The sequence below is a fragment of the Corvus brachyrhynchos genome, unplaced genomic scaffold (genome assembly GCF_000691975.1).
Source record: "Corvus brachyrhynchos isolate BGI_N302 unplaced genomic scaffold, ASM69197v1 scaffold4, whole genome shotgun sequence".
Lineage (NCBI taxonomy): Eukaryota > Metazoa > Chordata > Aves > Passeriformes > Corvidae > Corvus > Corvus brachyrhynchos.
This window is the reverse complement of record NW_008237878.1, coordinates 5,236,858-5,248,406: the sequence shown is the minus strand read 5'-3', so window position 1 is coordinate 5,248,406 and position 11,549 is coordinate 5,236,858. Positions and strand designations below refer to the sequence as shown.

The 11,549-nt window shown below is 51.4% G+C and overlaps 1 protein-coding gene across 1 annotated transcript; it reads left to right on the top strand.

Moving 5' to 3' along the window:
• Window positions 1–3,101: 3,101 nt before the first annotated feature.
• On the top strand, window positions 3,102–8,723 carry DNASE1L3 (deoxyribonuclease 1 like 3). The gene is made up of 8 exons (XM_008632224.2): window positions 3,102–3,303; window positions 4,763–4,851; window positions 5,471–5,563; window positions 5,821–5,933; window positions 6,432–6,544; window positions 6,860–7,017; window positions 7,867–7,963; window positions 8,212–8,723. The coding sequence occupies exons 1-8, from the start codon at window positions 3,166–3,168 to the stop codon at window positions 8,338–8,340; spliced, it is 930 nt and encodes a 309-aa protein (XP_008630446.1). The 5' UTR covers window positions 3,102–3,165; the 3' UTR covers window positions 8,341–8,723.
• The last annotated feature ends 2,826 nt before the right edge of the window (window positions 8,724–11,549 follow it).

Genomic DNA, 11,549 nt, shown 5'->3' with positions numbered 1-11,549 from the left:
GGGAACAGGCTAACGGGGATGTTGAGTGGGGAAGCAGGGACACCCCAATGGGCTGGGGCTCAGGCAAACCAGGCCAGCCTTTACACCCTTTGTTGAAAGGGCACAGCAGCACTGGTGCCAAACCCCTGACCAGCACAGACACCACATCTTTCCTACAGAGAAGAAATGAAGCTTCAGCCAAGCCCCAAGCACCCCCTGGGTGCTCCCCCCTCATGGAGCATCCCGTGAGTCACGCTGCCCTTCAAGCCCAGAATAGGCTTCCTCTGCCAGAGCAGAAAGGGATGTGGGCTGACCCCTCAGTGCCTCCCTCCAGCCCTCCCGGGGAGGCACAGGAAACCTCAGAGATCCTCTCAGTCCAATTCTGCCAACAAAAACAATTCTCTGGGTTCCCTACAGGCAGCCAGGTCTGCAGCCAAAAGGAAGCAGCTGTGCCCGAAGGGAGAGGAGAAACCCCCACATGGCTGCAGAACCCTCACACCCCGCTGCCCCACAGGGCAGGCGTGTGATACAGGGACACGTCTCACCCCATCCGTCCCACAGCACCTTCTTGGGAGTGGGAAGAAGATGGAGGGCTGAGTTGCTGCTCCAGAGGTAGCGACACACCAGCCACAGCCCCCATGCACCCAGGACCGGCTGTCAGCAAAGCCTCGCCAAGCCCCAAGCACCCCCTGGGTGCTCCCCCCTCATGGAGCATCCCGTGAGTCACGCTGCCCTTCAAGCCCAGAATAGGCTTCCTCTGCCAGAGCAGAAAGGGATGTGGGCTGACCCCTCAGTGCCTCCCTCCAGCCCTCCCGGGGAGGCACAGGAAACCTCAGAGATCCTCTCAGTCCAATTCTGCCAACAAAAACAATTCTCTGGGTTCCCTACAGGCAGCCAGGTCTGCAGCCAAAAGGAAGCAGCTGTGCCCGAAGGGAGAGGAGAAACCCCCACATGGCTGCAGAACCCTCACACCCCGCTGCCCCACAGGGCAGGCGTGTGATACAGGGACACGTCTCACCCCATCCGTCCCACAGCACCTTCTTGGGAGTGGGAAGAAGATGGAGGGCTGAGTTGCTGCTCCAGAGGTAGCGACATACCAGCCACAGCCCCCATGCACCCAGGACCGGCTGTCAGCAAAGCCTCGCCAAAGGGCCCCAGGCAGCACCTTCTCACTGCTCCGAGCTCTTGCCCAAACCGGCTCCTTCATTGCCCTCAGCTGCCTCTTCTCCCCTAGGATCAGGGAGAGGCTGAGGAGGGGCTTTATTAAGGAATGTTCCACAGATACTGCTCAGCTGGAGAGGGTGTCCCTCACCTGGCATTAGTCCAAGTGGGAACAAGAACCCCAAACTGTGTTGATTTCATCAGCAGCTTCTTGTGCAAGAGCAGGGCAGCCCTGAACTGTCGGTGTTCATGCATTCACATGGAGCATGTTTTATGACCTGATAAGGAGCAAAGAGGACACGCACAGAAAGTGAAGTAAACAGGGAGTAAAGTGGTGCAGAAAGGAACATGAACTCCCTGTGTCACTCCCCACAGGTCGACTGGCTGCAGTTTGTCCTGGTGACAATGCCTGGGGTGGAAGAGAAAGGGGTAACTGACAAGCCAGGAGCCCTGAAGATAAACACAGCACTGACAGCCATGGTTCAGGGTCAGAGCCTTCATGGGCACCACAACAAGCACTTGCTCTTTGATGCCAGGGCAGCCAAAACAAGCCTGATTTGGGGGAGAGCTCTGGGTTTTGATGACTCTGACCCTGAGGCTGCAGCTGCTGTCACAAGCGTTTGGCTCAGGCTGTGCTTTTAGAAGGTTAAGCTGTAGATTTACACCCCTCTAAGGCTGTCACTTTCCCTCCCCTCTCTATTAGTTTCTTCCAGAGCCTGTCCTGCCTGGGAACACCTCACTGGAGAGCCAGAGGAGAGGAAGCACCATCTAAGCCCTGTTATTTTGGAGGATCACCTGCCCACTCCCCAAGTAGCTCTGTTGGTTGGCAACACCGAGGTAATGTGGTGACATGTCCCTTGCTGGCAGCCAGCGCTCCAAATTTCTGTAATGCCAAAAGGGATTTGTGTGCCTATTCCAACACCTGCAGCCCATTCCCTGGAGAACTTGCCTCCCCAGCAAGGCCTACATCCCACTGCTTTCAGCTGTGCCATGACTTTGGGAGCCCCTCCCTGTGCTGTGCTTTGCGCTGTCTCCATCTGAGCCTGTTCAGTTGGTTCAGTGTTGGCAGCCATGCCCTGGTGCCTCTGGATCTAGACCTGCTCGGGTAGCAGGGTGCAGGCAGGCTGGATGTTCCCAGAGAAAGGAAGGAGGATGTGAAAGCACCCCATAAGCACAGGGGGAAAAATTCAAGACACTTAAAGATGTCATTTAACTTGACCTCTTGTTACACGTCCTGCCATTATAACCTGGTTGAGAACCAACAAATGTGTCTCTGGCTGAGGGCTGACATGTGGTAGAGGATTGAGGGAGGGTAGGGGGCGGTTTCCCTGCAAAGGCCACCACTTCCCTGCAAGCCATCCCACCTGCAGCATCCTCACTCAGGTGTTTTAGCCAAACTCCTGTGTCCTCTTCCACTGCACAGCACAAGCCAGACTCACATGCACAAACCAAGACTCCTGTGCTGGGGACATTTGGCCAGGAGATTGACGACAGTGCTGGGACATCATGTATCTTCCCATGGCTGCCTGTCCATTCCAATGGGCTTCTGGTGCCGTCCAGAAATCCCAGTCTTCCCTCCTGCTGCTTCCCAGATCTGAAAGGCCACCCACCCCATCCTCTGCCTGGTCTTGACTGCTGGCCTGGAATGGCCCAAGGGAGCCTGGTCCTGGTCCAGCACTGCCCAGAGTGGTCCCAGCTGGTGCCCAGTCATGGCAAGCATCCCACAGCTGGTGTCTCGCTGTGGGGAGGGATGCTGTGTTCTGGCAGAGCGGTTGCTCTGCCAGGATTCAGAGGTTGGCTCAGAAGAGCCTGTTTTCCCCCCAGGCAGAAGTTCAAAGTCTCCATGTTGCTTTGTGCTGGGAGATGGAAGTGAGGGAAAGGAGGAAATGGTGATTCCTGTTCGTGATTGACACAGCTGACTGCTCAGTTTGACCTCCCAACCAGCCACAGGGGGACGGATGCATAAACACACACACTCATACATATTTACAGGCACGCTCACAGCAACGCATTTTGCCCAGATCCATGAAGATGTTGCTCTTCTTCTTACTTTCACTCCTCCATTTCACCCCATCTCTGAGCCTAAAAATCTGCTCCTTCAATGTGAAGTCTTTTGGAGAAACTAAAATAGCCAAACCTGAAGTTGTCGATGTCGTGGTAAAGGTACGTTCGTTTGCCGGGACGAGACAGACACTGAGCTTTCCAAGGGTTTCTTAGATGCAGAATCTTGCACTTTATTTGTCTTTCACAGTTAAATATCAAGTAAAAAAAAAAGAGCGAATTATTTAAAAAACATAATATGCTTAAAGTAAAGGTCAGCCTGTGTTTGAACAGAATGAATGTTGTTATTTTAGCCTTTATGGGAATATAACAGAAACAATATTTGCTGTTTCCTTTGCAAATTGAGTTAGGAAAGGAGGAAAACCTCAATGCACAGTAAAAATAATTTTCACTTTGAATCCACAAAGCTTTGTTTTGTGATACATTATTTACCTTCCTTATGTGCTAGTTATTATCAAATATTCTTGTCTAATTAAACCTATTCTCAGGACACCAAATAGTATCTGTCATATTAGAGTCTGGTAGAAATCTGAAAAGCCCAATTACTAATTTCAGTAAGTAAACCCTCACCATCAGGCTGCCTCTGCAGAAGCTGAAGATAACCTTGCTTCTAAAAAGAACCACCTTTTAGACTTGTAGCTTTGAAAATGCCCTCCAAGATGCCACAGTGAGGGAGGACGTGGGGCTTGGCGTTAGTGCATGCATGGGGTGGCTGTGCATGCAGAATGGCACCAATGAGCAGTGGCACCATAGCTGCATTTATTTTAGTTCCTTTTATTGCTGACTGGCAGAGAAGGGTAGTTTGCTTGGCTTTGCCATTCCCAGACCACTCTTCCTATACAGCCATCATTGTGGGCTACATATACTAACTTACGGGGTAACTTAGATAATTGTGGGTAGGTTTCAGAGGGCAAAAAGGGGCTTTCTTTCCTGACAAAAATCACCCACAAAGTTTAAAGAACAATGAAACTAGGGGCAGGGGGAAGCTCCTGAGAGTGTTTGGCTTTGTGTGATCTGGGCTTTCCCACAGGGAATCCCACCAGTAGCTGTGGGAGCTGAGCCTGCAGTCCCTCTGAGGTGTGCAGTCCGCTGGTGTCAGGACCCCATTTTCAGACAGGGCATTTCTTTGGGCTCCAGGGGCTATTTCAGAGGAGTCTGCAACAAACTGAGACAGGTGAATGCTGACCGTGGGGAAGGAGTGGGGCAGGGCAGAGGCAGCACCCCAGCAGTTGTGGTGATGGTGGAATCAGGCTCATAGCAGGGGCTTTTGCTGCTCCTTCCCTTCCACACTTCCTCCTCAGGGTCAGGTGCTGAAGTTTTCCACTAAATCTGAAACCATTCTGCTCCCGGCTTCTCTCTCCCAGCTCCTGCTGGGGCGTGCAGCAGCTCTGAAAGCAGAAGAGCATCGTTCCAGCCCCTGCTCCCCTCCCACGATCCCAGGCTGGGTGCCACTTCTTCCACAAAGGACTTCCTCCATGCCTGTAACCACTTCTTTCTAACCCCTTCCTAATCCTCTAAGACCAGCCATGTGCAAACTTCCTCCTGCTCCTTCCCCTTGCAGATCGTTTCCCGCTGTGACATCATGTTGCTGATGGAAATAAAGGACAGCAAGAACCGTGTTTGTCCTCTGCTGGTGGAGAAGCTCACCAGGTAGGGTGGCCATGGGCAAATGGACAAATATTGGGAAGAGCCTGTGCTCAGCTCAGTGCCACCTTCCTGGGGCAAAATCTTAGGATCTGGGCTCTGTCCCAGTGTCAAGGAAGGACCAGGCTCTGGCAGTCTTGCTGAGGGACAGGAGCAAAGCCAGTTCCAGACCACTGCAGAACACATTTTAGAATGAGTATAACCAAGGTAAATTCAATTTGGTACGGAGAAGTTCCCGAAGGAGAAAAAAAGGAAGGGGAAATGCCCTCACTGGGCTGGCATCAGGCTGCAGCAGAACAGCCACCTTCCTGCAGGGCTCGGAACTGCTTTAGATTAGGGATTGCCTGCCTGGAATGACAATCCGGAAGAAACAGCAGCGTTCGGCTGGCTGGACATGAGACCCAGCTGAAAGAGAGACAGAGGCTGCAATGAGCAGGGGAGAGGGTGGACTGGAGAGCCGGTGATGGAGCAGGGGTCCAGCTCCTGAGAAGGGTTTAGTGTCTGTACCCACCTCCCTCTGAGGTCAGGCAGGCAACACCCAGACCCTTGGGCACACGCAAAATTATCTCCCTCTCAGTCCCCTGTGAGTGCAGAAACAAACTCAGGAACACCACTTTCCTTCCAGCCAGCTGACGGGGCCAAAGGAGGAGTACAGGTGCGTGGCCAGCGAGAGGCTGGGAAGGAACAGCTACAAGGAACAGTACGTCTTCATCTACAGGTGGGTGAGCCCCCTTTGCCAACAAGCCAGCCCTCCCCCTGCCCTCTGGGGCACAGCCCCTGGAGACGGGCTGGACATGGTGGTAGCTTTGCTCTGAGGGAGCCGGAGAGGCTCTGCAGGTGGCTTGTGCTGTGCCTGGATGTGGGGATCATCCCAGCACAGCCACCAGTGTGGCTGTATCCATCCCAGACCACGGCCTGGGGGCCAAGTCAGAGCACGGAGTCAGTGTTAGACATGGCCCGTTCATTCTGCTGCAGGCAAAATCAGGTATCGGTGAAACAAACTTACCAGTACCCTGACACCCAGCCTGGGGACGAGGATGTCTTCTCCAGAGAGCCCTTCGCCATCTGGTGGCAGTCTCCCAAAACCGGTGAGGTGTTTCAGAAACAAGTCTTTGTCCCCCTGTGAGTCAGCAGGGCAGCGCCGGCTGCACCCGAGCACGTCGAGGGCAGGCTCAAGGGGCTGCATCCAGACCCCACACTGCTTTTCCTTCCGAGAGCAGCATTCTCCCTTCGGGGCCGCTGCCTCTGGGAAAGCCCACAGCCCTGCACATGCCCTGCTGGGAAAGCCTCTGCTGCTGCCGTGGGCAGTGGGTTGGTGGATGCATTCCGTGCTGCTGGCATAACCTGGGAGCAGTTTCTGTGTGGGTGCTGGGTCAGGGTTTGCCTGCACTGGCACAGCTCAGGCCCAGCTGAGCACCTGGAAGGGGACACTGTGCAACCACAGAGATCACCCTGGTCCGAAGTCACAGCAGAAGCTGTTTCTTCCTCAGAAAAACCCCCTTGCTCACAAGTCAGTCTCTGTTTCCTTGTGACTCATTCTCTGTTTAACCATTACGTTTTTCTTGTTGTTCTGCCTTGTTTTGAAGCTGTCAGTGAGTTTGCTATTATCCCTCTGCACACCACACCAGACACAGCAGTGCGGGAGATTGATGAGCTCTATGATGTGTACTTAGATGTCAAACAGCGCTGGAAAACCGAGGTTGGTTGCCACATCTGTGTCACTAACAGGGCTTTGGTACCGAGTCACTGGCCAAGTTATTTGCTATTCGGAGCTGAAAACCTTAAACCCATTGATAATGAGCCCCAGGGTTTGAGTATCTCTTTGGTGTATTTTCATTGAGTTCTCCACATTTTATACAGTAAACCTGATCACCTAATAAAACTATTATCAGCATGCCCTGGTGTGCCCAGCAGAAAGGAAAAGCCCCACTGCATCCATGTACCATAGTAATCCTCCTTGGTCTTCTGAAAATCTGTCCTCATGATTACATTTGGAAACTCTCCTACCTTCCAGAACTTCATCTTCATGGGGGACTTCAATGCTGGGTGTAGCTATGTTCCCCAAAAGCAGTGGAAGAACATCCGTCTGAGGACTTACTCCGAATTCCTCTGGCTAATTGGTGACAAAAATGACACAACGGTGAAGAACAGCACAAGATGCGCATACGACAGGTAAAGGGCTCTCTGCCAAACCACCCACTGGTTATGACTGTCTGAGAGAAAAATTGTATCAAAAGGTGCCAGTGACCAACAGAGAAAACAAATGTACGAGGCCATCAAAGATAAGACAGTGCCCAGGGAAAACGTGATCCAAATGCTTCTAGTTAGGAGCACAAAGCCCTTTGCAGAGCAGCCTGGGCAGGATTTACACAGAACCAGCCACTGCTGCGGCTCAAGTGGGGACGGATGACAGGACAGCCAGCAGCACTTCTCATCTGCAGAGAGCCCTGCAGACACCTGGCAGGAGGTGCTGCTGCCTTCTCCATGCCAGCTTTGCACCATGGCTTTTGCTCTTACATTTGTAATTTGGATTGACAGATGCACAGCAAGGTTCTGCTCAGGGAGGGGACACCTCACCTTACCCTGGACATGTGGCAAGTCCTGCTGCCACTGCAGTTCCCTCGGCAGGGACAAGAATACATCAGCTATCAGAGCCCAGAGTCCTCTTGAAGAACAAGTTTCTGGGTCTGAGCAGGACTTCACTGATACTCCAGTCATTGTTGTCCTGTGATTTTTGTATCCAGAGCCGGGCTTTGAAATTTGCAGCATTGTTGGGTGGGTTTAGACAGAAGTCATTTAATGTTGGTTCCAAGGCCAGTGCACACCAAGATATTTATGTGCCTTGCTGCCAAGGAGGCACCTAAAGGAGCTGACATCCCGGGGGGGCAGCCCATGGGTAACAACAAACCACACATAGCTGTGACTTCATCAGAGCTGCCTCTCTGGTCACCAGCTCAGTGCAGAGTGGCTGCCACAGGTCAGGCACCCCATCACAGCACCGCTTTCCCTTGCTCCTTGCAGGATTGTGGTCAGTGGACAGAAGCTCATCCAGGCTGTGGTGCCACACTCTGCCAATATCTTTGACTTCCTGGAGGAGTTTCAGATGACTGAGGAGCAGGTAGGCACAGCACAGCCTCTCCAGCAGCAGGGAAGGGCTGTCATGGGAGCACAGAGCCAGCAGTGTCCAAGCAGTGCTGAACACAGACCTGGCTGTAAAACCAGGTCACTGGTGATCATCCCTCCCAAAATGATGCAATGCTCACGTGCCACCTCCCCACATCCAAGCACTGCACATCCACTTTCCACCCAGGCAGGGCTTGGAGAGAGTACAGGTGACTCCCAACCCTCTGTGCCGTTGTCTTGCAGGCGCTGGGGGTGAGTGACCATTTCCCAGTAGAATTTGAGTTAAAAGCAAAAAGTGGCTTCTTCAACTGGCTGAGATCGAAGTTTTCAAAGAAGAGGAGACCAAAGAAGAGCCGCCGATCGAGATCATGAATGTGCTGAGTCCTTGTACAGGGCATGGAAATACACAGATGCCAACAGATCTCGTAGAAGACCGGTGCAGATAAACTCATAGCAAGTGCAACATTTAGTGGGGAAAAAACCCCAAATATCTTGTTAGATATATATTTCAAATATTTTGAGCGAGAAGGCAAATTAAACCTTCAGGATGCTTTTTCTTCATTGTGTACAAAAATAAATCAGCTAGAAGCAGCACACTGTACTGATCACAAATGTAAGGAGCTACTGCAGGGCTAAAATACTTCTGTGTACTTTACTGAACACCTGAAGGGCAGGGAGCCATGTTCCCATGGGCTCTGGAGCCCTGCCATTCCTCTGCAGGGGCAGAAGGATTAAAAGGACCTTTTTGCATCGTATGTGTGTCTGTGTGTGTGTGTTTATGCTTCAGAGCTGCAACCAGCGGGACATGAGTCTGTACCTGGTGGTTTGCAATGTAGAATGTTGCTGAATTTAGAGTATTTCTCAGTGAGGGGTTTAAATTGCTCTCAGCATCCAGGGATTGGGGAAAGACAGAAAGAAAAGACAGAGGGACAGGCAGTGAGAGCCCCTTTTCTGCACTGCCCCAGCTCAGGGCAGCAGGAAGCTGGTGGTTCTCACCCCTGCCCACCTGCAAACCTCAGGTGAGAAGTCCTAGGAATCCCAGGTGACACTGCTGCCAACAGAGTGTCATAAAATTCACATTAAAATCTGATTTCAGCATCCTGACATGGAAGTGAACTGCATCCCTCCCTCCAAAAAAAAAAAATCTCCATGGCAGCTCACAGTCCTCTGATGAACCAGACTTTAATGACGACTATTTAATGTAATGGTGCAGCAATCTTTTTTCCTAGCTCAGCCCACAGGCTGTATTTAGTGCAAACCAAACCCTTCACACAGATGGCATCTGGGGAGTGGGAATAATCCAACTGTTAGTAGAGACAAATATTCATCTCCCTTCATCAATGCACCCCAGGTTGCCTGCTGAAGGGGCAGGGAGGGCAGGCAAATGAGACAGGCTTTGTGGGGAGGAAAACAGTTTGGCCTTTGTGAAACCCACTCTTCAGGGAGAAGAATTTGAGGAAAGAAACTAAATCAAGAGAAAATTATCCCTGGGGGGTGTGTGCAAGGCAGACAAGAAATCCTCCAACTTTCAGTAGCAATTAGACTTGAAACGATCCAGCATTTCATATGCTCCCTCACTTATACTGCTGTCAATGCACAGGAAAAAGCCTGATTTAGAACAAATATTTACATTGGGATTTTTATAGAGATGCCACCGTCTGGCTGACATCAGTGATGGTTCATGTGAAGGCTGAAATCAGTCTGGGTCTCTGCACTCACATCTTGCTCCTATGTAAGCACCTTCTGTCTCCTGGCTTTCAGAAAGGAGCAGCACACAGAGAAAGAAATCACCCTCCAGAAAAGCAATAATGGACACATTCAGTCATGAAAGAGATGTAATTACAGCTAAGTTTTACTGAAAATATTTGTCCTTATTTGCAGTATTGGGTATAGCCCTTTATCCAGCACTTGAAGATAAGAGATGTGGGCAAAGGAGTGATGTCAGTGGCTGTGGATCCAGAGCAGCATGCTGGGTTTGGCTGGGATGGAGTGAATTTTCTTCACAGTAGTTGCATTGGAGCTGTGTCTTGGATTTGTGCTGAAAACCGTGTTGATAACACAAGGTTGTTTTTGTTACTGCTGAGCAGTGCTTACACTGAATCAAGGCATTTTCTGCCTCTCACCCCACCAGCGAGTTGGCTGGGGATGCACAAGAAATTGGGAGGGGATACAGCCATGACAGCTGATTCCCACTGACCCAAGGGATATCCCATACCAAATGGAGTCCTGCTCAGCACTCAAAGCTTGGGGAAGAAGAAGGGTTCATCTTGCAGAGATGCTGAGCACCTGACCAACAGAGACACATCGTAATGCAAAATGATGCTCCTCCATGGAGAGCTGGGACACTGTTTTGTGGGATTCACAGCAGAGAGACGGCATCTGCACTCAGATTGTATGTTTGACAGGGGCTGGGAGGTGTCCCAAACTCCTACTGTCAGCACAGTCCATCTCTGTAGATATTCATTACACAATATTACAATTACATCCTAAAATATTTAACAGTTCATGTCATCTCTAGATTTTCCCCACTGGGGATAATTACCCAGCTGCCCCAACTGCAAAGGGGTTTTTAAGTTGTTCCAGTCTGCAGGAGTCTCAATATATTTTGCAGCCAGAACAAAGTTTCTCTTTCTGATGAATAAGGCTTCTTGAGCTTTATTTATGATCAAACAGAAGTTTTTCACTGGGAATCCAAAATTCCTGGAGAGACTTTGTCTCATGCAAGCCAGGTCTCAGATCATGGCTGAGAGAGAAACAAAGAGGCTCTTCAGAAGCTGAAAACTCTGTTTCCTCCCCAGCAGCCCTGTTCAGGCGAGAACACAGAGCAGAGAGGGTTCAGCTGAACAAAAAGTGCTAAGACCCCCAATCCCTCAGGTTGGGGTCCTTGGGAAGCCCTTGTACAGTGCATGGTACTGGGCATCCTCGCTTCCCGCAGACCCGAGGTCTCCACTGCCCCACAGACAGACCCCTCCCCAGCCCACAGAAGGTCTCTCTGCCCCTCACCCCACAGAAACCCACACGAGGAAGGTTTTTACTGCTCTGGGAGTGTGAGTCCCTTGGCAGGGAAACCCCCAGGAACCCACAGCAGCAGCCCAAAGCAGGACTGCCTCTTCTCTGCAGCCTCTATCATCTCCCCTGGATAGGTTTGTCCTTTCGCACCTTCACCCGAAGAGGGCTTATGTCCTCTTCCTGGCCTTGGCACTGCTCCCCACTAACCCACAGCCCAGACACCTCTCTGCCTGCCCCACAGGGTGAGAGACCCTTTGGCCCAGGGCAAGGCTCTGCCTACCTCCTTTTGCCTCTTTTGAGCTACTGGCAGCAATGAGGACACAGGAGAGCTGGTACAAAATCCCACAGGGACCCACCTGGCTTCTTCTTTCAGGGTCTTCTGTACCGAATATCCAATCTAAACCTCCCCTGGTGCAACTTGAGTCTGTTTCCTCATCCTGTCACTTGTTACTTGGGAGAAAAGACCAACCCCCACCTGGCTACACCCTCCTGTCAGGTCTTGTAGAGTGATAAGGTCCCCCCTGAGCCTCCTTTTCTCGAGGCTAAACAACCCCTGCCTCAGCTACTCCTCA